The 27,145-nt window shown below is 37.6% G+C and overlaps 2 protein-coding genes and 1 long non-coding RNA gene across 3 annotated transcripts in view; 1 reads left to right on the forward strand and 2 right to left on the reverse strand.

The window, feature by feature from the left end:
* Nucleotides 1-40: 40 nt before the first annotated feature.
* On the reverse strand, nucleotides 41-6,912 carry C2H4orf3 (chromosome 2 C4orf3 homolog). The gene is made up of 3 exons (XM_010364866.2): nucleotides 6,723-6,912; nucleotides 2,732-3,146; nucleotides 41-1,174 (listed from the first exon to the last, which is right to left on the reverse strand). Coding segments are annotated over exons 1-3 (606 nt in total). The 3' UTR covers nucleotides 41-1,173.
* Nucleotides 3,029-27,145, forward strand: part of LOC115892882 — a 50,424-nt gene continuing 26,307 nt past the window's right edge. Inside the window, exon 1 of the long non-coding RNA XR_004052796.1 lies at nucleotides 3,029-3,274. This is a non-coding gene — a long non-coding RNA (uncharacterized LOC115892882). The remainder of the gene's footprint in view (nucleotides 3,275-27,145) is intronic.
* Nucleotides 20,071-25,004, reverse strand: FABP2 (fatty acid binding protein 2). Its single transcript, XM_010364867.2, has 4 exons — nucleotides 24,879-25,004; nucleotides 23,516-23,688; nucleotides 22,377-22,484; nucleotides 20,071-21,931 (listed from the first exon to the last, which is right to left on the reverse strand). Exons 1-4 carry the CDS (start codon nucleotides 24,943-24,945, stop codon nucleotides 21,881-21,883), a joined length of 399 nt encoding a protein of 132 aa, XP_010363169.1. The 5' UTR covers nucleotides 24,946-25,004; the 3' UTR covers nucleotides 20,071-21,880.

The following is a 27,145-nucleotide window of genomic DNA, read 5'->3' on the forward strand; positions in this document are numbered from 1 at the left end:
GCATGCCAACATGCCCGGCTAAATTTTTTGTATTTTTTAGTAGAGACAGGGTTTCACCAGGTTGGCCAGGATGGTCTCACAACTCTTGACCTCAAGTGATCCACTGCCCTTGGCCTCCCAAAGTGCCGGGATTATAGGCGTGAGCCACTGCGCCCGGCCAACAGTATTATTTTTTATTAGCTACTACAGCTTAGAGTAGCTGCTATGGGAGTGTGGCCTTTTTGATTAAATACCAGCTGATCAACCCTAGAATGTAAATTCTTGTTTTATAACATTTAGATTTAAATAACAGTAAGAATGTAAGCTCTATGAAGGCAAGAATGCCTTTTTGTTCTGTTCACTGCTGTGTCTAAAATAATGCCTGGCTCAAATATTTGTTGAATGAGTAAATATGCTGACTTCACTGAAGTATTTAAGCAAGTTACAGATATTATAAAAATAAATGTTTTGGGCACAAGCACACTTAATGCAACAGTAATAAAAAATAGGTTTGAAACACATAATCCTTCGTTCTAGGAGGCTCAAGAGTTTAAAAGGAAAAAAGGGGAAGATACCAAGGTAAGACGGCATGCATGCTAGCTTTCCAATATTTTGGTATTACCTGCTTTTTCTAAAACTGTATTAACCTGTCGTCCACCCATAACCTATCTTTTCATAACAGAGTCCAACTAAACCTAAAAATTAAAACTGGAACTTAGCCTCTATGCAATCTAAGAATACTTTGTTCCCTCTCTCAAAATCTTTCCTTGCTTTTGAATTGGCTTTTGAATTCATAAAAACCTTCCCTTATTAATCACCCTATTACTTGCATCATATTAAATCCTGATCAACTCTTAAAACATTAAAAGACATTACTATATTTCTTAATGAATACACAAGACCTTTAAATATAAATGTTTTTATATTCAGCTCCTGTAAAGCCATTAGATGTTGGAAAGTTTTTAAACACGAACCAGATGGTTTAATTTTAACAACTTAGCTAGGAATGGGTGAAATCCTACCCATTTAATAGAGTTCTGCAAATTAGTAACAAAGTGTAAAATGAAAGGAAGGGTCCCTTGGAGATGTGAAATTCTTCTGTTGAGAGTCTTGTCTTCTTTATTCAAGAAGATTGTAGCCATTTTCAGAATTCACTCAAGAACCAACTTCTTAATTTAGGTATCAGCAAACGAGTCTGTAAAAAGCAAGTATTTGTCAGCAATATTTGCTTTATCTTCCCAATTTTTAACACTTTATGCCTATTTACATATTGACAAAAGAAAAAGAAAAGCCTGGAACATTTCTTGTAAGGCCTCTATTTTCTATCCAGAGCTGAAAATTCAGGTCATACAAACACACACACACAAAACCCACTGTATTTGAGATTATTAGTCTCTACCAAAATAGGGAGGGAGAGTAAAACTCTCCCTTTACAAATGGCTCGACAGATAATTTTATACAAATCCCTATCCCTTTTGCCATCCTCCCCATTAATCCCTCTGGCTCCCCTACCCCCGTTTTTTTTTTTTTTGAGACAGGGTTTTGCTTTGTTCCCCTAGACTGGATTATAGTGGCGCGTTCACAGCTCACTGAAGCCTCGACCTCCCCAGTTCAAGCAGTCCTCCTGTTTCAGCCTCCCAAGTAGCTGGGACTAAAGGCGTGAGCCCCTGTGCCTGGCCCTGTCTTCTCTAAGTTACCACACCATCCAAGAAATCAGACAGCGAGGCTTAAGACACCCAAATCTTGGTGAAAATATAGGATGGGGGTTGGGAAAAGTGACTGCCTATCAAGAAGTGAGAATTTCAGAAGTAACTCATAGGCATGGTGACTGAGAGGAGTTAACAGTGAGTGAACAATCAACTCCAAAGTCCAGGAGAGCTGTCTGGATGGGCTACACTGCTCTTCTCCCATAGGAACCCTCTTTCATCTCACTGCTTCTCCTTAGCTTGTCTCTTATCACCGTCTCCATTTGGTGTCCGCTTCCTCCTGCCCTATTCTCTAAGTTCCCTTCCTTTATCCTCTGCCAGAATTGTCTTTTCAGAGCGAGTGGCGATGAAAATGGAGAGCATGGGTTTTACAAGTAAACTCTATAGAATTTTGTCACTTGGTGTTTTAGGATATGTGGATGTGTGTAAGAAAAGGACAAAGTGTCTCAGGTTTCTGTGAGGTAACGGTGGATAAAGTTGGCGTTTACTGAAATGGGAACACTGCAAGGCAAGTAAATTTGGGTAAGAAGCTGTTAAGAGTTCAGTTTTGGACATGTTAAGTTTGAGACAGCTGCGTAGTCTGCTCATGGTTAAAAAACAGCTGTATAGTAAAAAAACAGCTTTCGTTGAGCACTTAGTGCTGCCAAGCAACACGCAAATCACTACGATCTCAATCTTCACTACACCCTTAAGACCTGGGTCACTAACGGTCCCAAATGGCAGATGAAAAAATAAAGCTCCAAAAAGCGAAATAACTTCTCCAGTCGCTTCACGGTGCTGCAGGAACTCAAGCCTAGCTGGTTTCATTCCAAATCATGAGAAAATATGACGCCAAGTTTTCTCCACACTTCTTTGGAGACGCCCACGGACGTTCAAAAGAACATTTTACTCCTAATCCTTCTCCCCCACCCACCCGACTGCGCCACTCACCAGCTGCGTAATCTTGGACATATATAAACTCCGGAATTCAGTCCCCTCTCCGCCCAAAAGAGAGCAAATTATCTCTAAGCTCCTTACCACTCCAATTCTGCATTCAAGATACTCACCATGGCAAAAAATACACAAAGAGAAACACCACCACATCGAAAAGGATGAAGAGCCAGAGGTCCAACCAGTAAGAGTGTTTGGGAAGCCCGTTTGCCCCAGACCGAGGCCGCACATCGAGGTTCTGCCCCCCTCCCTCGCTCAAGCCTCGCCGCTCCCGGAGACCATCTCGACCATCAACAACCGGTGCGTCCACCTCCATCTCGCTCCTGCAGCTTCCTAACAATCCCAGAAACTGAAAATGCTTAGATTCCTGGACTTTGGTGTTCGCCGGACCGGAAACTGAGTGGAATCCGGCCGCCTGCGCAATCCACCACTCACCGGGTTCCGGAAAGCACTCTGAGCCTACCCTTCCCAGCGCGCAGGCGCCTGGTACGGCTTTCCGCTGCCTACGTGACCGCGGACAGGAAGCGCGGCCTCCGCCTTGATACTAAGTCAATGGGCCCGCCTACTTCTGCCTCGCGGCGTCTCAGGACGCAAGGTGGTTTTCAGGTTTCGTTGGAAGAAATACACTCTCGTCCCACTGAAAGGCCCATTCCAGTCAGGTGATGGACTCCTCCCTGGAACTGCCCAAGGTCACCTGTCCTATCCCTGTATTCCGTTTGGATCCTTATGCCAACGTGTTAGGAAGGACCCTCTGGTGGGTTTTGTACTGTCTCTGGCATTTTACACTTAGTATTTGAAACACCACCAATGAGGTGGACGTCCTACTCACAGGACTGAGTTTCCAAAAGGGCCAGAGACCAGCACGTATTTTGCAGGTACTTCAAGGGAGTGGGTTTAAGAATAACCTGGCCACGCCCCCTGTAATCCCAGCACTTTGGGAGGCCGAGGCAGGCGGATCACCTGAGGTAAGGAGTTCGAGACCAGCGAGGCCACCATACTGAAATCCCGTCTTTACTTAAAAAAATACAAAAATTAGCCGGGCGTGGTGGCGGGCACCTGTAATACCAGCTACTCGGGAGGCTGAGGCAGGAGAATCGTTTGAACCCGGGAAGCGGAGGTTGCAGTGAGCCGAGACCCCGCCACTGTTGCACTCCAGCCTGGGCGACAGAGCGAGACTCCGTCTGGGGGGAAGGGGGCGGGGAAGAATAATCCAAAGGTTATTTGACTTTGAGTGTGAGCCTCAGCAAGAATAGAATGCTAGCAGGAAGAAAATGACCCATACTGCCTGGATTTTACCTAGTGGGTCCAATTTCAAATATTCTCTTTCTTTTCACATTATGATTCCTGAATTGTTCAGAAAATATGGGCACCCAGATATATAAGTGGTTCTCTTAGTGCATAGTAAATGGAGATAAGACTGTAGTTGTGTTTTTACAGAAAGTCATTAAATCGTCGTAAAACTTCTTTGAAGGGGCTGTACTGCATTTTATAGAACTAGAAAATGAAACACAAAAGGAGTGAATTGTCTAAGGTTACTAAAAAAATTATAAAGCCTAAAATTACTCCAAATCCAGCAGTCTTAAAGCTGTTCCATAGCTTCCTAACCTTGCTCCAATTTGCCTCCAAATCAATTGCCAGGTTTTAGAGACAGAGATAGTATATGACCTTTCAAGAAAAATGCTTTGTAGATTCTGGGATGAGAGAGTCATTACCTGATAATTAATTAGATTGTGTGCTGTAATGCAGATTTTCTGATGGTAGTAGACAAAAAGACCCTGGGCATAAGTGGCATTGAATCTTTACAAAAATTAGGAAAGGCAAGTAAACAATTGCCTCTACCGGAGATGGAAGCATTCTTCTCGCTGACAAGGTAGGATCAATTACTCCTAGTTTTTGAACTAGGATTGATAAAAAAATTATTGAGATTATTAGTGTTGAAGAAGCATGACATAAACTGAACAGGTCTTGAAGTGGTTTTAAACTTGTCCTTGGCCCAGAGTCACATGCTCATCATGAGGGGATGTTGATAGTATGATCTGATCTTGAGTCAGGAACGTCTGTCAGACTTGGAAGAGTAACTAATGCAAATAAGGAGGGGTTATTTTAACTAAATTCAGTTGAAAGATTCTATTTCCGACTTTGCCCTTGTAAGAGTCCCAATGATTGTTGATTATTCCACATTACAAAAATGAGTTTAGAGTGTGTTGTGGCTGGTTTTGAACTACTGGCCTCAAGTGATCCTTCTGCCTTGACTTCCCAAAGTGCTGGGATTACTGGCATGAACCACCTTGCTCAGTTGGCATTTGCCATTGTCGAAGCAATTTAAATTTTAAAAAGTACTGTACAGAAATCCAGGTTCACTGTCAATCATCTACTCCTCTGCACTTGTCCAACCACCTTGAACTTTCTATTTCACATGTTCAAGTGAAAAATATGCACTAGGGACTACAGATTGAATCATTGCACTGTAACCATGATCCAACACTTCCATAATTCTGTCAGCAAAATTAATCTGATTGAGCTGGGGTGGAGAAGGTGGTGCACGAAAATGCTATAACCATCAGGCCAAAGACAGCTAAGTGTTTTTAAGAAGACACTCAGAAGGTTACAAACCTTCTGAACTTCAAGTGCAATAAGTTCTCAGGAGGGAGATGATGGTGAATTTTGCTTTAACCTAAGGGATAATGCAAATTTTTCTTATGCAGCTCTCAAGCCAGTATGTCCATGTGATAAAGCATCCTCGTGATCATCCTAGGAATTAAATTAATTTTACAGAATAACCTCTCCAACAGTGGAGCATTTGGTTACTGTAATTTTAATCTGGAAGTGTGTGTGTTTCTCTTAAATTATTCTTTCTCATCTTAATTTCATCTTTTCTTCCTTTTCAATTTGAGTACCTGTCCTAACAACAACCCTGTTGATTGGTACCACAGGTTACTTCTCCATCTTCTGGGTCATTTTATTTATTCATTTTGTTGTTATTGTTCTCTTAAATTCTTTTTTTTAAAAAAAATGGAGTCTTGCCCTGTTGTTGCCCAGGCTGGAATGCAGTGGCATGATCTTGGCTCACTACAACCAATTTTTTGTTTTTTTTGGAGACGGAGTCTTGCTCTGTCGCACAGGCTGGAGTGCAATGGTGCGATCTTGGCTCACTGCAACCTTCGCCTCATGGCGTCAAGCGAGTCTCCCTGCCTCAGCCTCCCGAGTTGCTGGGATTACAGGTGCCTGCCACCACGGCGGCTAATTTTTGTATTTTTAGTAGAGACAGAGTTTCGCCATGTTGGCCAGGCTGGTCTTGAACTCCTGACCTCAGGTGATCCGCCTGCCTCGGCCTCCCAAAGTACTGGGATTACAGGCATGAGCCACTGTGCCTGGGCTGTTCTCTTTCATTCTAACTCTTTTGTATATCTTCCATAGTTTTCTTTGTTTAAGAGTTGTACTATCTGCTGGGCACTGTTGTTCACACCTGTAATCCCAGCACTTCAGGAGGCCAAGGTGGGTGAATTGCTTGAGTCTAGGTATTCAAGACAAGCCTGAGCAACATGGCAAAATCCCATCTTTACAAAAAATAGTTAGCTGAGTGCTACACCTGTAGTCCCAGCTACTCGGGAGGCTGAATTGGGAGGATCGCTTGAACTGTGATTGTGCCACTGCACTTCAGCCTGTGTGACAGAGCAAGACTCTGTTCCCTCCCTGCTCTAACAAAGAAAGAGTTGTACTATCATCCTAACTAGGTTGCACCTTTTGTCTTTATCTTGGCCTTAGCAGTTCCCACCTTTATATCCACTATTAATCTGGCTCCACTCTACTCAGCCAGCCTGGTGCCCAGGAAACATTCTTTGCTTCAGTCAGAGTGCTTTCTTCCATTTTCCTCATGGAAACTATTCTCTTGGCCTCTGGGCTTTGGTGCATGTTTTTCCTGTTATACTGGAAATATAGTATATTTTTTCCAGCATTGGGGATTGCTTTCTCACCTGTCTAAATCCTACTCATCCTTTGGGGCCCAACTTAAAGTGCCAGCTTCGTAAAATTTCCTTCACTACAATTCACACTGATCTCTCCATTCTTGGTATTTCTACATACCAATTGTGAAAACTTCACATTTACAAGTCACATTTAACTTGTCTCCACCTTCTATGTCTTGTTTTCTTCTTGAGGAGAGGGTTATTTTCTCAAGATGAAGGCAGTGAATGAAATATTTGTTTCCATAGATTTTTGCCTTCCTTTGGCACCTATTATTTCCCTCTACATTCTGTAGTGGCCTCCTATTAATGGAGCTATTTGTTAGATTGGTCATCTTTCAAAATTTCCCTACCTCTGGCTCAAAAAACACTGAAATTTTCTTGATATTGTCTGGCACATTGGCTTGCTTTGTAGGAATTTTATGTAGATTTTCTCTCCTGTTAGAGTATTAAGTTTTGTTAATTTGTTTTGAGACAGGGTATTGGTCTGTCACACATGCTGGAGTGCAGTGGTGCAATCAGAGCTCATGGCAACCTTGAACCCCTGGGCTCAAACAATCCTTCCACTCAGCTTTCCCAGTTGCTAGCACTACAGGCACACACCACCATGCCAGGCTTGCTTTTTATTAATGTTTATTTTTGTAGAAATGGGGTTTCACTATGTTGCCCAGACTTTTCTCAAACTCCTGGTTTCAAGTGATCCTCCTGCTTCAGCCTCTCAAACTGCCAGGATTACAGGCATAAGCCACAGAACCTAGCAAGTATTAAGTGTTCTTTAAAGGAAAGACAGTATATTTGCCATCTTGCAATCTCCACAGCTCTTCGAACAGTGTCTTCCACATGGAAGAAATTTAATATGTATTCAACAATATTTTGTTATATTCTGCAACCACTAACACAATCCCAGTCAAAAAAATACTTGTAAAATTTTGTGTTTTAGAACATAATGATGTATGATACCAGTGGGATCTAACACTACTGATCTATACTCTCAGCGGGGATACTTTCTGAGATGTTTTGAAGTACTAGTAATGGATACGTGCCAGTCTTTTCCCTTTTGTGGATTTTCCTTCTTTAATTTTAGTAAATACTTTTTAATACCTGCTGTGTGTCAGGCATTGTCCAAGGAGCCATAAGAGATACAGAAGCAATACCAACTGATTCATTAAAAATACTGACTGAGGACATATAACAGAACAATGAAATTTTCAAACAGTATCACAGAGCCTGGGGTTCTGCATAATGATTTGGGTATTTGGAAGGCTGAGCAGAACTGGCTGTGAACACACTAGTCAGATACAATTAAACCTCTTTGTGCTACTTACTTACACATGTATAAACAGACTTCAACCATAAAAAGTTAGTTTTGTTTATATTTTAGAGTTTCATACAAGATTTTATTTCAAAACAAAGCATCCTTCTGCTTTTAAAAGTTTAAAAACAACTTCAGTAGAGCAGAGCTTGACTAGTAGGCACAAATGACAAAGATGTTGAAACCTACAACTTTGAAATTTCGTTAAGCTAATCATCAGCAATCAACCTGTTACTTGTTTTATTGAAAGGTGTTAGAGAGGCGGTCATTGAGGATGGAGTTTCAAAGGTTAGTCAATACGTGACGTGTTTTTATCTCATAAAGATTATAGTTTTCCACGCATAGGAAACCTGTGCTTGGAATCAAAACCTAGGCTTGGAATTAAAAAGCTGTTAATTTAGAATAAATAAATGGGTGCTAAGGTGATCATTGCTATATATAAAATATTGACCAGAATTAGACTTATATGTGTGACAACTGTAACCATGTTAACAGAAGTTATCCTTGGAAGATGGGATCACAGATAGTTTTATTCTTTGTGCTTTTCCATATTTTTCAAATTTTCTCAATGAAAATGCATTTTATTAACTAGAAGTTAGAAAGTTTGTTGGAAAAAAGTAAATCAGAAAATAAGCAAGAGATCATCTAGTCCAAAATTATTGTTCAACTGTTTATGACATCAAATCATAGGCAGTAGACACGTAAGTATCAAGGGGCTTTAATGATTTATAATCGTGTTTTTTAAACTAAATTTCATGGAATGCTGTGATTCCTCAGGGATTACTCAAAGACCAACATGGAATGGAAGAGATAGATGCAGAGAATGTGACTTAAGGCCTCTACTGGAGAAGCTCAGCTTCCTTGTTCATATCTGTAAATATGCCTGTTGGAGAACAGATTTATTGGTGGTGTTTTTTTTTTTTCTTTTTTTTTTTCTGTTCTAGTGAAAGCTAGTGTCAAAAGTCACCTTGGGTGACCTGTGTTCAAAATGGTGGAATAGCCACTCCAAGTTTCTGTCCCTCCACAGCAGCATTGAAAAACAAGCAAAAGATGTCTGAAATAACTTTGTCAGAATGCTGGAAAACAGTCAAAAGTTTACAGCAACCAAGAAATTGCTGAATCAAAATATATGAAGCAGACATTGACAGAATTGAAGGGGGAAATAGACAGTTTTACAAAAATTTTTGGAAACTTTCATACTTCACTTTTAATAATAGGTAGAACATTTAGACAGAAGAGCAATAAGAAAATAGGGGACTTGAACAACACTATAAACCAACTATACCTAACAGACACATATGGAACTCCATCCAACAGCAGCAAAATATGCAGTCTTATCAGGTATACATGAAACATTCTCCAGGATATATTATATATTAAGGCATAAAACAAGTTTCAACAAAGTTTTAAAAATTGAAGTCAGAAAGGTCTCTGACAACAATGAAATGCAGTTAGCAGTTAATAACAGAAGGAAAACTGGAAAATTCACAAACGTGGAAATTTAACATACTCTTAAACAACCAGTAGTTCAAAAAGGATATCATAACGGAAATTAGAAAATACTTAGAGACAAATGAAAACGAAAATGCAACTTAGGAAAACTTGTAGATTGCAGTGAAGACAATCTATAGCTGTAAATGCCTACATTAACAAAGAAAGATCTCAAATCAACCTAACTTTACAACATAAGGAAATAGAAAAAGGAGAGCAAAGTAAACTCAAAGCTATCAGAAGACAAGGAATAATAAAGATTAGAGCAGAGATAAATGAAATAGTGAATACAAAACCCATAGAGGGAATCAATGAAACCAAAATTGGTTCTTTGAAAAGATCAACAAAATTGGCAAAACTTTAGCGACACGAAGAAAAAGGTGAGAAGACACAAATAACTAAAATCATAAAGGAAAGTGTACATATTACCACCAAACTTTACAGAAATAAAAAGGATTATAAGACAATACTATGAACAATTGTATGTCAACAAATTAGATAACTTAGATGAATAGAAAAGCTGGACAGACCTATAACAAGGAAAGAGATTCAATCAGTAATCAAAACATTCCAACAAAGAAAAGTCCAGTAGTAGATCACTTCTCTGGTGAATTTTATCAAACATTTAGAGAAGAATTAACTCTGTTCTTACTCAAACTCTCCCAATAAATAGAACTGAGAGAGCACTCTCTAATTCATTCTTTTAAGCTAGTACTCTCATACTAAGGCAGATAATGACATCACAAGAAAAGAAAATTATAGATATTGCACACCCATGTTTATAGCAGGACTTTTCACAATATCCAAGAGGTGGAAGCAAGCCAAATGTCCATCAGGTGAATGGATTAAAAAATGTATTATGTACTTACAATGGAATATCATTAAGCCTTAAGAGGAAGGAAATTCTGTCAAATGCTACAACATGGATGAAACTTGAGGCCATCATCCTAAATGAAATAAGCCAGTGATAGACAAATACTGTATGATTCCACTTACATGAGGTATCAAGTAGTCAAATTCCTAGAAACAGGTATAAGTAGTCAAATTCCTAGAAACAGAAAGTAGAGTGGTGGTTACCAGGGGCTGGGGACAGAAGGAAAAGGCCAGTTGTTTAATGGGCATAGAGTTATAGTTTTGCAAGATGAAAACGTTTTGGAGATCTGTTTCACGACTGTAGGAATATGTTTCACACCACTAAACTGTACTTTTGAAAATGGTTAATATGGTAAGTTTTATGTTATATGCTTTTACCGCTATAAAAAATTACAGACCAGTATCCCTTATGAATATAGATACAAAAATTCTCAAAAAGAGCAGGGCACCGTGACTCGTGCCTGTAATCCCAGCACTTTGAGAGGCTGAGGTGGGTGGATCATGAGTTGAGGAGTTCAAGACCATCCTGACCAACATGGTGAAACCCCGTCTCTACTAAAACTACAAAAATTAGCCAGGTGCAGTGGCAGGCACCTGTAATCCCAGCTACTTGGGAGGCTGAGGCAAGAGAATTGCCTGAACCCAGGTGGCAGAGGTTGCAGTGAGCTGAGATCGCACCACTGCACTCCAGCCTGGGCAACAGAGTGACACTCTGTCTCAAAAAAAAAAAAAAAAAAAAAAAAAAAAAAAAAGAATCCATCTCAAAAAAAAAAAAAAAAGAAAAGAAAAAGAAAATTCTTAAAAACTACTAGCAAACCCAAACCAACAGCATGTTAAAAGGATTATATACCATTTACCACGTGAGATTTATCACAGGAATGCAAGGATACCTCAACATAAGAAAGTCAATTAGCATAATATGCCACATTAGTAAAACAAAGGGAAAAAAGACAAACATTTCTTTTCAATTGAGCAGAATAGGCATTAGGTAAAATCTGATACCCTTCCCTAATAAAAACATGCAGAAAACTGGGAATAGAAGGTAACTTCCTCAACTTGATAAAGGGTATAATGAAAAACCCACAGCTAACATCAAGCAACAACAACAAAATAGGTAAGTTGAATTTCATCAAAATTAAAAACTTTTGGGCATCTAAGAACACTATAAAGAAAGTAAAAAGACAATTTACAGAATGGAAGAAAATATTTGTAAATCATATATCTGATAAAGATTTAATATACAGAATATATAAAGAACTTCTACAACTCCACAACAAAAAGAACCCAGTTAAAAAAAGTACTGATCAAAGGACTTGAACAGACATTTCTCCAAAGAAGATATACAAATAGCCAACATGCAGTTGAAAATATGCTCTACACCATTAGTCATTAGGGAAATGCAAATCAAAATCACAATGAGATACTGTTTCACATCTACTAGGATGGCAATAATAATGTAATAATAGTACAGAAAAAAACAAGGGTCAGCAAGGATGTGGAAAAACTTAAATCCTTTAACATTGGTGGTGGGAATGTAAAATAATGGAGCCATTATGGAAAGTAGTTTAGAGATTCCTCAAAAAGTTAAAGAAGAACCATATGACCTAGCAATCCTACTTCTAGGTGTATATCCCAAATAATTTAAAACAAAGACTCAGATACTTGTACACCAAGTATACACCAAGTATGCTGTTTCATCGTAGCACTATTAACCATAACCATAACTACATAAACAAAATGTAGTTATATGTATCTTGAATTATTACTCAGCTATGAAAAGGAATGAAGTTCTGATATGTGCTACAACATGGATGATTCTTGAAATAATGCTAAATGTTTTAAAATAATGTTTGAAAAAACACTGAATGAAATAAGCCAGACACATGTAAAAAGACAGTCTATAGAATGGGAGAAAATATTTGATTTTTCAGGAGCTTGGGAGATGGGGGAATTAGGTGTTATTGCTTAATGGAAAGTTTCTGTTTATGGTTATGAAAAAGTTTTAGAAATAGATGGTGGTGATTACACAATATTATGAATATAATTAATAGTCACTGAATTGTATATACAACATAGTTAAAATGTCAAATTGTATATTATATGTATCTTAACCACCTTAAAAGAACCCCCCCACCCCCCAAAAAAGAATATTAATGCTTGGCAGTCTTCACCTTCCCCACAACAAAAAGTCACATTGGTCTTCATTAGGGGACTAAATCAACCTTAAAGTTCTAAAACAGATAATTCCTGTAATTTCTTAAATTGGACTGTCTGGAAGCAATCAGGGTAGCAATTCTTAAATAAATAATTCTCTTTATGTATTTTTATATATAGAGAGAGGGAGAGACAGGGTCTCACTGTTGCTCAGGCTGGTCTCAAACTCTCGGCCTCACGTGATTCTTTCACCTGACCTCCCAAAGCACTGGGATTTCAGGTGTGAGCCACCACACCTGGCCCTTGCCTTTATATCTTAAGTGGGGCTCTTTAAGGTCTTAAAAGGTGAATTTTTCAGGTGCTGAGAAAATTAAAGTAGAAAAGCTTAGAAGACACTGGGTCTGTGAGGTACAGGACACCTAAGCCCTTTCGGCCCCCATGTTCCAGCTGATAGCCAAAAGGTAGTGACAGATATGAAAGGAGGAGGTTCTGCTGCCAGCCAAACCCCAATATTCCAGGACTCATGGTAAGACTTTGAGGACACCTTCTAGTCCAGTACTTTGTACTCAGATCTGATTGAACAAGTCCAGATGCTTCAGATAATGGCTTCTTGTGACAACCTCAGGTTATGCCATTCTTTACTCCCTGAAAGGAGTATTAAAGTGGAAAACCTCAAGTACTGTTGCATGAAGAATGAGCTAGTGTACCCTCTTCTAGGTGCAGAGTAGAGTTGACAGTGTAGGCATTGTTAGACTTCCATGAGGATTTCTTTTGAAAAGATATTCCCATGCTTAAAAAATAAGTGACAAATTTAGAGTATTCTCAGAGTTCAAAAGAAAAAGTGTATTTTCCCCCTATTTTCTGTGTTGGCAAGTAGGCCACATAAAGGTGCGGTTCTGTTTGTTTAAGCTGTTGGAGTATTGCAACAGGTACCTCAAAGTTGGGGAAATGTTACTTGATTTTGAAAAGCATGAGGCATAGAAGGTAAAAGATGACACCAAAAAGCTAACCTAAATCAACTTAAGAGGGATACAGATTCATGGTTCATGGTTCATTAGTGGTCAGAGTTATAGAATGTAGGAATAGTACATCTGTAGTGTTTTTCTCTGTTTCTTCATCATTCCAATGCACGCTAAATTTCTTAAACAACTTTCTTTTCATAGAGTGACTCTTGCCTGGGAATTAAGGGTACTCCCTAGGAACCTAAGGGAATGAGTAAAATGATCCCCACAGGAAGACAAGGCTACTCTCCCTATTGTGAGAATGACTTCATCAATTTGTAACCCAGGCAGACTAAATATATCGATCATGTGTTGGTTTTATAACAATTAGAAACTGGGAAGAATAGAGTTCGTAAAGTTTTCAGTATTGTTGCCTTACAAAATAATCCTTCAGAAATTCCAGTTCAGAAGATAGAAGGAGTCTATTGCTTGTTTCATAATGCTTATTTTGTTACATTACTCTGTTCTTCCTTAGCTAGAAACTTTGAGCCCCCATAGGCTATGCTAATTAGGCTCTTTATTTATTTTTTTGAGACAGAGTCTCTCCCCGCCTGGAGTACAGTGGCATGATCATGGCTCACTGCAGCCTTGACCCCCTGGGCTCGAGGGATCCTCCTGCCTCAGCCTCCTGAGTAGCTGGGATTGCAGGTGTGAGCTACTGTATCCAGCCCTAGACTGTTTATATTACAGAGCCCAGGAACCCTCAGTGTAATTCCAAGGCTCTTTTAAGACCGTCACTGGCTCAAGGATCCAAATCCAGGGCTCTGACTAAAACAGAATGGTTCATTCTCTCACTTGCTTCAGGGTGTTGCTCAAATGTTACCTATTCAGTGCTATCCGAGTCTCTATTTAAAACTGCATCCGTGATCTCACCTCTGACACTCCACGTCCCTCTTTCTGGTTTTATTTTTCTCAATAGCACTTATATCATCTAATGTACTATATATTTCACTTCATTCTCTTGCTTGTTATCTGTATCCCTTCCATGATGACAGGGATTTTTGTCCGTCTTGTTCTTTGTCGTATCTGTAACACCTACATCAGCCACCTGGCACATAGTGCCTGCATGTAAGTCATGCTTAATACATATTTGATGGATGATATTTTGAATGAAAATTTATCTACATAACCACATTAAGTAAAATTGAATTTGGACTCTAGGACGACTGCTTGGGTCCAAATTCTGGTTCAGCGACTTACGGCTGTTGACCTTGGGCAAGTTATATAACCTCTCTCTGCCTCAGTTTTCTCATGTGTAAAGTGAGACTAGCAATAATTGTTCTTGTTATATAGACTTTGTTGTGATGACGAACTTGAATTGGTATTATAAAGCACTTTGAAAAATATCTGGCTAATTGGAAACACCATGTATTAATAAATGTTAACTTGTAGTGGTAGAAGGAGTTGCATTTAACTGTATCTGAGTTAGTGCTATGTTTTATAAAGAAAGCCTTTATTTAGATTTTGTGATTTCCTGCTTGTGTGTAGGAGCCAATTTGTGTGAAAATAAGGATAACAGGAGTCTGAAATGTGAGTTAGGCCCTTTAAGAATTCAAGAAAGTCCATACAATCAAGCATCTTATGAAAAAGTTCAATGGAAAGTATAATTCAAGATAGCATATATTTCTATGAGAGCCTACCTTTACTCCTTTATCATACTTATCACAATAATTTTTACTTGTTCAATATGTCTTCCATGTCTAGATTCTAAGCTAAGCTAGATTTGAAGTTCCATGGGAACAAAATAGATTAGTCTTGTCCACCACTAAAACTCATGTCATATTTAGCACATGGTAGGTGCTTGATGCATATTTGGTTAAAGGAATATGTATTCTTGGCTACTCAGAGTACAAGGAGCCTATACTGAACAAGTTATCTTTTTGTCCACCAGAAGCAAGAATTCATTACTTCCACATCTAAAAATGTTATCTCACCCCTCTTTTCTTCTATCCAGTTTTTGTTTACTAGAACTTATCATGGCTGCTTTTACCTCGTGTCCTCTGCTGTTTGCTTTTCCATCTGTATCTTTTAACTTTTGCCCATCATTACTAGCTAATGACTTTTCCTGTGTATTGAAGTCAAATTCTCAACAGACACCCTACCTGGTTTTAATTAATGAGAATTATTGGTCTTGGACAAAGTTCTATCATTGGCTGCTCTCAAGTATAGAAATTGACTGTCCTTGGATCAGGTGGCCATTTTTGACCTAATCAGATATGGCTACGGTGATCTGGTTCAAAATAAGTTTATCTGTTTGTAAAGAACAACAAGGACTGATTCCCTCAGTAGATCTTCTGGGTATAAGAAAGAATAGGGAAAGCTGGCTTTCTGAGGCTGGGGCTGCCCAGCATGCCCCAAATTACAATCATTAATATTTACTATGTGTTAGAGGGATACAGTGTAGAGTACAGATATAAGACACTATCCTTGCCCTCATATAGCTCACAAACTAGAGGAGGCAGGCAAGCAGATTGAATTCAGAGTAATGGTATTGCTGGAGTTGAACACCTTGTGCCATGGGAACACGCAGGACAGTCTGGACTGGGATTGTGAAATAACCTCCATCTTCACCGAGGTTTTTGTGTTCCGAGTATATGTTAAAGAGAGGAAGTTCTGTGTCACATTTGTGCCCTTCAGTATCCTTTAAAAAATAATCTTGTTAAAAAGTGTCTAAATTGAGCCGGGCGCGGTGTCTCAAGCCTGTAATCCCAGCACTTTGGGAGGCCGAGACGGGCGGATCACGAGCTCAGGAGATCGAGACCATCCTGGCTAACACGGTGAAACCCCGTCTCTACTAAAAAATAAAAAAACTAGCCAGGCGAGGTGGCGGGCGCCTATACTCCCAGCTACTCGGGAAGCTGAGGCAGGAGAATGGCATAAACCCTGGAGGCGGAGCTTGCGGTGAGCTGAGATCCGGCCACTGCACTCCAGCCCAGGTGACAGAGCAAGACTCTGTCTCAAAAAAAAAAAAAAAAGTTTCTAAATTGAAACCAAGAAATGACATTGAGCATATACTCCTTTACCTAAAGGATGTTTTGTTTTCAAGTTTATGAAGAGTACTGTTCTTTGACTTTCAGGTGTTTTCTCCAGTGAATATATTGAGTGTGCCAGAATCGTTTGATAAGAACAAGTTTCACTACCTGTAATCTGAGAGATGTGGCTTTGAAACTGGACTGACATTTAGGGAGCACTTCCTTGCCTGCCCTCCTTCAGAGTTCTACTACTCCTTCACTTCACAGCAGTCCTAACTACTAATTATTTAAGCTCCCTCTTTCATTCCTGGTAATCTTGATTACATGGCAGGGAGGACTTCTCGCAATCCGTCATTCTAATGGATTCTTCAATGAGGATATATATGGATGAGAGAAGCCCTCTGGAACACTGTGCTTTATCCATGACTATTGATTTCCACCATTTGCTCCTAACTTTCATCTTCTGCCATTGTCTTGCATACTCTTCTTTTCCAGTCAATTCTCTAGTAAAATCTGTTCCAGACAACAGCCTGAAGGTTGGTCATCGGGCCTGAAGGCAATATACAGCATCCTGCATTATTAGCACACAGTGAGTGAAAGTATAACCCTACTCTAGATGACCATCCAATGCTGAAGATGATGATGCTATTCTTGGTACTTTGATTCAGACCCAAGATGAGCCTGAGAATTTGTATCCATTTGAGAAAATTTTTAATGACCTAAGTATCTCTACCAGTAGTGTTCATCATTAAATACTTTCTGCCTGGCACATAGTGCTTTTTTAAAATTATTTTTTGTTCAATAAATGAAAGCAGTTTTAGTGGATCAGTTCAAGAGGAGTCTTTGTATTAGCTTTGTTTAATATGGAGTTTGGAACTGAAGAAACATTTAATAATTATCATTTTAAAGTATAGAATATGGTATATCAGACCTTTCTGGAACACTCCCTAGACACTGAAATGCAGCAGAGACTGCATTGGAAACCTCTGAAAGAGTGTATCCTTAGCCAGCAGATGGCATTCTAATACTATAGTTTAGAGAAAGCAAGTAGCAAAAAGTAAAGAAGCACTTTATAATGCTGAAGTGACCATCTACCTCCTTTTTCCCCTCCCCATCCCCACATAACTTTATCTCATTTCCATTTTATCCCAGGCAACTATCTTTTCCATCCATCCACCCCTCTTTAGGTGCCTAGAGATATCTTGCTGCCATTCTCTCTAGTTCCTCATAGGAAAATATCTTTTGTACTTATTAATAGTCAATCCATAGAAATAGGACCAGCCACATAATTTTCAGGGCCCTGTGTAAAATGAAAATGCAAAAGTTGTTCAAAAAGTATTGAGAATTTTAGGACAGTAAGAGAAGAGCATTAAACTGAGCACAGAGGGCCCTGTGAGCCTGCATAAGCCATACACCCATGAAACCAGCCATACTTTATAATGTAAATATTTCCCTCTTCCCATTCTACCTTCCATTGTTCTAATGCCCTATCCCTTGTGGCCCGCACCAAAAGGGCTGCTTAAGAAAGGAAGGAATCACTAAATGTTATTGAGACGTCATAGAATCTTAGCACTGAAAGAAAATTTAGAGATCTAGTTCGATCCTCTCATTTTAAAGATGATTAAACTACATTCCAAAGAGATGAAGAGGCTCTCCCAAAGTCCCCAGCTAGTTATGTCACAGACTGGACCGGATCTAAGTATTCTCATCTACCAGGCCAAGGCTCACTCTCTCACGTAGACTCCATGAGAGGTATTTTAAGAAACGAGTTTTCCCATCTGCTCAGCATATACTTTGCCCCATTTTCTCTACAGGAGAAGGGTACATGTTTGTGTTACATTTGAGTACCAGGTATATGCTGGGCATTACACTCGATGTTTTATACATAATACCTCAGCAACAAGCTCAGAAAATCATTATATTCTCCCCATTTTTCAAATGAGAAAAATTGAGAATCAGAACTTGAATTTTAGTCAGTAAATGGGAAGACAAGAATTTGGGCAAGTCTGTGATTCTAAAACCCAGTCTGTTTCACTACATCATTCCTAAATTTTAGGAAAGCTGAATCAGCCTGTATTTCCTGAACATTGGTCTTGTTTTTGGTCAGCTCTGGGTGATCTTGGGGACTCTTTCCAGGCTATTTTCTTCAAATTTATGAGTCTTGCTACTGCCTTGGTGTCTTTGCTCCAGGGTGTTTCCTCTGTTTTAAAAACTCTTTCCCCAGATATTTCATGAAAAACAGGACCATGTGTTGGATAGGTAACAGGGAATCTGATCATTCAGGGTCTTACAGGTCATTGTAAGAACATTGGCTTTTTCCTCTGAGTGAAAATGGGAGCCATTGCAACAGTTTGAGCAGAGAAGTGACGTATCAGATTTAGATTTTTAAAGGATCCTTCTGGCTGCTGTGTAGAAAAAGAGACTAAAGTGATGGAGTGGGGAAGGTGGAAGTTTGTAGGCTTTTCAGAGAGTTATAACAGTAATCTCGGAAAAAGATAATGGTGTCTCATACTAAGATGATAGCAGTGGAAGTGATGGAAAGTGGCTGGATTCTGGAGTTATATGTGTATGTAAATACTATATTTTTAACTTCTTGTTATGGAAAATCTCAAATACATACAAGCACTACAGAGATGAGTATAATGAATTCCTATGTTCCTATTCAGTGAGCCTATCATGTGTTATGTGTCAGGCACTTTGCAACAGCTGCAAGAATTGCCAACTTATATCAATCTTCCTCCTCAACCCTAGATTGGGGAGAAAGCAATTTGAAGCAAATCCCAGATACTGTATTGCATGTGTAAATATTTCAGCTTCTACTACTACAACTGCTTCTGACTGCCCCAACATTCTGCTATTTTACCCTATGGTTTCTGCTTGTTCATAGTTTCAGGTACTCATGACTTCTACTTACTGTCTGCTCTATTTGTCCTCCTTAAGCCTTTTTCCTTCCTATCAACTACTAACTCTGTACTTCTCAAATTCAAACTCCCTAAAAAGAGGTTCTTGTGGGTTCAGTTAGTTGTTATTTTTCCTTCTACACAGAGCTCATGATCTGGCCCAATTGTGGTCGATTGGCTGCTCTTGGGTCAGGGACCCTCTTTTGGTCAACCGCGGTGGTGTAACAACAAGGTTAGTTTTCCCGAAATAGGGTTATTGAAATGGAAGTCACTTAACAAATAATAGGCTGCTCTCCAATACTAATACATAGTGGAAATTTAATTCTAGAAAGGATATAAATGGTGAAAAAAGTAAGCCTGCAGTGAGACTAGAAATAGATAAGTGTCTAATCACTGAACACCGTTATTTTACAGTCTGACCTGACTCATTTAGAGTGCTATTCTTGGGTGCCACTGAGGAATTAAGCACATTTTTTTTCTTAATATATTTTTGTTTATAATAGGCTGAGTAATAGCATAGATAATAATGATCTAGGCTGAAAGTCAAGACCTACATTTAATTTTTCTGTTCATCATGGACTTTGTACAATATTAGACAAGATAATAAACTTCTTTGTGCCTTTGTCTCTCTCCAGTGAGATTAATACCTACCTTTTCCTGATTCATATATGGTAGACACATAAGATTAGAGGGATAGAAGCATATTGAGCTTTTATGAAGAGAAGCATGTGAAAATCTGAATAATTACTATTTCTTATGTGAAGATTTTTATGAAATTATAAAATGAACATAGATTTAAGGTGTTTTTTATATAAATTTGAGGAGTACAAGTATAGTTTTGTGACATGGATATATTGCATAGTGGTAAAGTCTGGGCTGTAACCATCGCCCCCTGAATAATGTACATTGTACCCATTAAATAAGTCCTCATCCCTCACCCCGGCCCCCGGTCAACCCTACAACTCTTCCAAGTCTCCAGCGTCTATTATTCTACACTCTGGTGTGTCCATGTGTATACATTATTTAGCTCCCACTTATAAGGAGAACACACAGTATCAACTTTCAAAGATTACACACTCTCTAATCTATTCATTTTCATCAGGTACTCAAACATTTTTCTTCCTACATTTTAATGTATGTGTCATATGTATACACTGCTTAGAACAGTGTGGGGCAAGTAGTAAGAACTATGTAAATGTTAAACCGTTATCTGCATCAGTGTCAAAAAGAATTTGTCAAAAGTCCAGAGTTGCAGCTGCAAATGCTGAAAAATTTGACCCCTCTCTCCATCCCCTAATATATAGCCTGCTAAAATACAATTACATAAAGCACATGAAATAGTATGTCATGTGAAAATATGTATAAAAGGAAACTTTTTGAGCCCTGGAAAATTGACAATGTATGTGTTTATGTGAAGAAAACCACCACAACAACAAAAAAGAAGGGGGGTGGTTAAAAATAACATTGATAACTGGTATCTCCATTGTTCTCAAAAACTAGTTAGTGGACAGGCTGCATCAGAATCACCAGGACATTTTCTAGAATTCTTGGTTCTGTTAGCGATTCTGATAGAATAGAATAACAGTGGAGATTAAGAATGCAGAAATTGTTTAAGTTTCTTAGATGATCCTGATTTTCAGCCAAGCCTGGGAATCACTGATGTGTAGAAAAATGTAATACAATAATTTAATTTGAATTAGTACATCATTTATTTCCTGTCATCCTATTCAAAGTGGTATGTATTGGGAAATATCTATCCCCAGGGAAGAGGACTGGGAGGATATCTGTTAAAATCAGAATGGCAATTATCTCTGGATTATGAGTTATGGAAATACTTGTTTTACATTTGCATTTCTTATTTCTAAGTTTTCTGGTTGAGCATATATTATTTTTGTAATAATAGGTATTACTTCCAACCAGTGCCAGAAAAGTATTCACAACCAGTGCAAGATGTTAAAGAGTCATATGCATCCTATGTTTTCAGTTTATCAAATGTAAAGAAAAAAAGCAACTTGATAGACTGAGGCAGGAGGATCACTTGAGGCAAGGGATTCAAGACCAGCCTGGGCAATATAGCAAGACCCCATCTCTAAAAAAAATAAATAAAAAGAAAAGAAAACAAAAATTAGCTGGGCATGGTGAAGTGTACCCATAGCCCTAGCTGCTCAGAAGGCTGAGGCAGGAAGATTACATGAGTCCAAGAGTTTGAGGTTACAGCGAGCTATGATCTCTCCACTACATTCCAGCCTGAAGGACAGAGGAAGACCCTCTCTCTACCAAAACAATCTGTCAATTCATATTCACATACTTTTTGTTTTAAAAGGCAAGGCTACATGTAAAGCAACATGGACACAGTATTTATTTTTGTTTTTTAAAATGTCACAAATTCTTTTAGTAAATATGTCTTAGAGAATATAAAACAAATTAAATCCTAATTAGCTTTTACTTATTTTGCTTTGGCACGAATGGAAGTATACCAATGTTTATAAAAGGACCAATCAGTCAGTAACCTTATACTTGATGGGGTGAAAGAAACAGTTCTGATACAATATAGATCTTCTGTCCAATTTGTATTTTGGGCTGTGCTCCAAGAATAATGTTCAATCCTTTTTAAAGATCCTCTTGGCCTCTACTCCTTCATATACGTAAGTCTGAAAGGTGTTAACAAACAGAAGAATTTATCTTTAAGATTTACATCTAAATTAAGAAAAATATTGGTATTATTATAGTTTTATACTATATGAGTTTATACTATTTTTCTATTATATATGTTCATATAATATGAGTATGAGTTTATACTATTTTTTCTTGTACTTGATAGCAAGATTTTATACAGATATAGGATACAGCCATTTCAAAACACTTGTTGGTTTGTAGTCATTTACATTTTCGGTTAAAATAGGCATTGATCATTTGACTTATATAAGTTCTCTTTAGTAAGTAGGCATCAGAAAATAGCTATACAATATTTTTAAAATCAGTAAGATTTATGAGAAAAGAAGTCTGTTTACTGAAGATCTAGCTCAGCAGTGACAAAAATTATTGTTTTGTAGTAATTTTTGCCTTTTGAAAATAGCTATAAATGTTACAACTCACCTGGACTAGTTCATCGCCTATAATTTCTCGTACAGTATTCAGTTCATTTCCATTGTCTGTCCGTTTGAATTTTCCAATAAGTTTATTTCCCTCAAGGCTCCAGGTCCCCTACATAATAATAATAATAATAACAATAATGGCATTTATTAGGGTCTTACACATGTCAGGCACTGTTCTGAGTTCTGTAGACACACTTTTTCATTTAATCTTCATGATGACCCTATGAAATTGATACTATTATCCTACTTTACAGAAGAGGAGACTGTAAAATGGCCCAGTGATTCACCTAAAGTCACAGTCAGGATTGAACCTAGACCATTGGGCTATAGAGTATGTGTTGATAACCATTATGCTTGTTCTCTTAAATAATTTCCATATGCTGAGTTTTAAGGCAGATGAGCAGGGCTTCTTTCTGAATCTTTCATGTTAACATATCCAGAAATATAGTCGTGGTTAACTTATTAACATAGTTAATAAGTTTCAGGGAGAGGTTAACAACTCTGTGCTTGTTTTAATTTGTGTGATTGTGGAACTAATTAAAGAAAGGCATAACTGATAAAACATTCAGTAGTTAAATTGTCATTACAAACATACGTAATTTAAATAGAAAAATGTCGAGGCTAAAAAAGTTTTTAAAAAATTTGTTGAAAATGATGACTTCCTAAAATGTGTTATCTTAAACATGAAAAGGTACACTCTCAATGACCTGCACTACATCAAAGCTTGCCGTTTGGTAACTCACTCATTTGTTCATTTGTTCATTTCTTTTATTATTTCAACATATTAAATTGCTATTACAGTTAAGTTACATATTAACTCTAAAAGCTTCTGTTGCTGTACTGTTTAAAAACAATTTTAATTTTTTTATGAATAAGTCTATACTCAGTCATTCAAAAGATATTTTTTCTAATTCTTATTGTTCAATTCAGATTCTTCACAGATGCGTATAAAAATAAAAGCATAATACTTAAATAACCCTGCCAATTTGTGTAATATATAACATAGACAAACTTCATTGGCTTCTTCAGTAAATAAAGGAGACCTGCATTAATTAAACCAACCAATGAAATAGAGCAGAGATCATTTTAATATTGGGTAGAAAAATCAAGAATGCATTGCTCATAAAAAAAAATTCTTACACTGAGTTCAGTTCCGTCTGCTAGGTTGTAATTAAAGGTGACACCAAGTTCAAAAACAACTTCAATCTTTCGAAAAGTGCTTGATTCTTTGACTGTGAATTTATTTCCTTCTTGTGTAATTGTCAGCTTCAAATTGTCATGAGCTGCAAGCTTCCTTTTCACTAAATTAACACCTGCAAAAGGTAAGACAATGGAGAAAATAAAGTCAAATCCCATAGGAAGCATTTATTTTTCCAAGTTGTGTTTTGTTTATTTTGAGGGTGGGAAGAAAACTCGGTAGCATTGCCTTTGCACAAGAGCATTCAGATTGCTTCTATAGAAGTTCAGTTTCAATCAGATCAAGAGGACTGATTAAAGTTGTTTTTCAAAAACTTGAGAAAAATTAAGTACCGTACAGAATTATAGAATCTTAGAGCTGAACAACTTTAATAAGATTAACAAACTGTTCATTTCAGTGTTAAGTAAATCAAGTTCTAGAAATATCAAATGAAGGATTAAAATGTATATTCATATATTTATGAGGAAGCACATATTTAATTCTACATATACAGTATTCTTTTTTCTTCAATGCCCCTTTGTTTTTCATAGTGGCTTTAAAATTTTGAACTTTATAATTCTCTTTGTTTCTTGTGGCATTTCTGACTGACACAAAAATGAGAAAATTAGCAAATGTTATAGCCAAAATCACTGTAAGAATCTACAAATTTTATAAATTTAAACTTAGAATTCCTAAACTGTAAGCTATAATTGATGCAGATTTTTCTTTTAGGGGAATGACACAAATTTGTTTGCCTGTCTTGTGTAGTATATGGGCTGCCAGAGTATTGGTATCCATTTATAAATCAGTTAAATTAAGCCTCCCTGAAGAAAATACATAGCTTCTCAAGATTATTCCAAAACTTTTGTAAGTTAGAAGAAATGAGAATTAAATCTAACTTATTCAGAGCTATAAATTTTAAGAGAACTTTTTCCCATTACTTTCTTATATGGTCTTTGCTTTTCCATCTCCTAGAATTTAACATTTTCAAATCTGGAAGTTATCATTACACGCTGCCATTTTCTTACTGTAAACAACAAAAAAGTCATTGTTCAGTTAAAGAGTGAAGGAAACATATCTGGATCTTTTTGGTGTGTTTCGGAGGACAGCACTCAAAGAATCTTTTCTTCCATTAGTGAGATAGTGGATTCTTCCTAATGTAAGAAGTGAGAATATGGTTTCCCTCTTCTGAACATCTTCTGGATCCTTACTACCACATTAGGAGTCATCCGTAAGCTATCTGTAATCTCCTAGAGATTTAGGAGTTAGAAAGAAAAATGTTTGTAAGAAAACAAAGAATAAGCCACAAAGAAATAAGATCTTTACCCATTTTTTCCATGAACTTATCATAGTTTTCACTCCGGTCTACCTTCCAAGTGCCATTAAGCGCCATGATTTCAGTTGAGTCAGCCTCCAGGCAACTAGAGATTCAGGTCTGTGCTTGGGCAAGAATTTATTATATTTCTTATCTTAGAACCAACCCCATACTGTGATGTGGAAGTTTAAAGTTCAGGAAATCACCTGACTACTCTATGTCAAGCAATTAATTCTTATTAATTAATAAGAATTCTTATTAATTCTTAATTAATTCTCATTCTGTACATTCCTGAGATCTTCTGAAATTCAACTGAATTAAAACATGAGAAGCATACCTATTCTGTTTTAAACTACAGTTTGTGGGCATACTTATTTCAAGAATTAGAATGCATGCTATCTGAAGATTGCTTTTCTAAGTTCAAAGTGCACACTGTGTTGGAGCTAATATAATTTATAGCGTAAGTCAGATAACATCTGGGAAATGAGACCATGACCTGTCTCTTTTTCAGAGCAGCAATTATCTTATAAAGTAAGACTTTATGATGAAATGTAGTTGAAAAGTTAGTTAATAAGATTCTTTTTCTAATATGTCTTTTTGCGTTGTGTTTAGCATTGTCAGGAGTTTGGATAAATATCCTGGCACTTTGTACAGTGCATCACACGCAATAAGTGCTCATTAATTTTTATCTTGATCCTGAATGGTGAGAGGCCACGAGCAAAATTTCAGGAGGTACAAATGAGGCTGGATAGTATAAAAACTTGCATAAAAGAAAGAATTAGCTTTAAACATCTGCCATGTGCAGAGAGAACAAAATCCGGTTTTAGCTGTGCCATTAACTAAAACCACTCCTTCATTTCACTCTCACTGCCTCTCATCCCCAAACCCAGTAGAGTCAGAAGCCACAGCTCAGTATGTATGTGTGGTTAGGGTATAGAGGGTAGCTAGTAAGGTACAAAGAAAAGGTCACCATATCTCTCCTTTCCCTACTTCACGCTGCCAACCTGGGACAGGCCAAGCTTGGGGAGGAAACTTGGTGTGAAGTAAAGAGTTTTAATTACTAGTCTTAAGATGTTTATTACTAAAATGAGTCTATTATTGTGATTGAATGTGACCAGATAATATCTTATTAACTAAGGGTCAGGAAAGAAGCTCTAGGGCTTGCCCAAGATATTACTTAGGGTCAAGGGAAGATAAATCTAACAGATTTGAACAGAACATTGGGGAATAGAATCCTGGTTTTTAAATTTTGGTATTATTTTATATTTTGACTTTTAAAAATCTTTTGAATATTTTTGATATTGTTTGATTTTTTTATTTCGAGTTGCCCACCTTTTATTTTATTAAGTAAGCACTTTAAAAAGCAAACTATTTTTTACTAACTCTATTATTTCATTAAAAAAGAAAAAGAGTTGCCTGGTGCAGTGTTTCTTGCCTGTAATCCCAGCTATTAGAGAGGCTGAGGCAGGAGAATCACTTGAGGCCAGGAGTTCGAAACCAGCAGTTTGAGGCTAGCCTAAGCAACATAGCGACAACCTGACTCTAAAAATTATAATAAAATAAATTAGCCAGGTATAATGGCACATGCCTGTAGTCCCAGCTACTTGGGAGGCTAAGGCGGGAAGATCTCTTGAGCCAGGAGTTGGAGATTGCAGTGAGTTGTGATCATGCCAGTCCACTCCAGCCTGGGCAACAGACCCCATCTCTAAAAGATAAATAATTTTTTAAATGTCAAAAAAGGAACGAAAAAGAACACACATACACACTTATGAGCTGGGGACAAAGGTCATAATGGGAAGTCCTTTATATTCGTAATTTAAGCTTTACTTTCAAAATTAGGTACATTGTGATTTTTTTCTCTTTTTTTAGAGAATTAAAACCTTATCGCTTGGGAGCAATCAACCTAATATGCTTTCAACTTGGAGGGAAGTAGAAAAGTTTGTTTAAAGCTGAGGACTAACAGTCTTTTAGGTAGTTGACTGGTTATGGTGATTTGTGAACTCAGAAGCCTATGGAGAATGAATCCAATCTTTCTTTCTAGGTCAGAAAAATAGGTATATCTGGTCACTGAAATAGAAATGTGGTAGAGTGAAAAAAATATGTGTTTTAGAAACAAAACCCATTGACTTGGGCTTCAGTGCTGACTAAACATACTTACTCCGCAGAATCTTCGTCAGATTGCTTACTCAACCTCTCTGAGCCTCAGTGTTCTCATCAATAAAATGAAGACAATAATAATACCTGACATGCATATTTTATGAACAAATTCCATAAAGCA

This window comes from Rhinopithecus roxellana, chromosome 2 (genome assembly GCF_007565055.1).
Source record: "Rhinopithecus roxellana isolate Shanxi Qingling chromosome 2, ASM756505v1, whole genome shotgun sequence".
Taxonomy (NCBI): Eukaryota; Metazoa; Chordata; class Mammalia; order Primates; family Cercopithecidae; genus Rhinopithecus; species Rhinopithecus roxellana.

What these genes read in the sequence shown, in the direction of transcription:
- C2H4orf3 (XM_010364866.2), bottom strand. Translation starts at nt 6,912, where the DNA reads ATGACCAATCTAACAAATAGCTCCATTAATAGGAGGCCACTACAGAAT. An exon ending in AGACAAGTTAAATGTGACTT is followed by an intron (nt 3,147 to 6,722) that starts GTAAATGTGAAG and finishes ATCAAGGCGGAG; the next exon opens with GCCGCGCTTCCTGTCCGCGG.
- FABP2 (XM_010364867.2), bottom strand. Translation starts at nt 24,945, where the DNA reads ATGGCGCTTAATGGCACTTGGAAGGTAGACCGGAGTGAAAACTATGAT. An exon ending in CAGACGGAACTGAACTCAGT is followed by an intron (nt 22,485 to 23,515) that starts GTAAGAATTTTT and finishes ATTATTATGTAG; the next exon opens with GGGACCTGGAGCCTTGAGGG. An exon ending in TAGGCGATGAACTAGTCCAG is followed by an intron (nt 21,932 to 22,376) that starts GTGAGTTGTAAC and finishes AACACCTTTCAG; the next exon opens with ACTTACGTATATGAAGGAGT.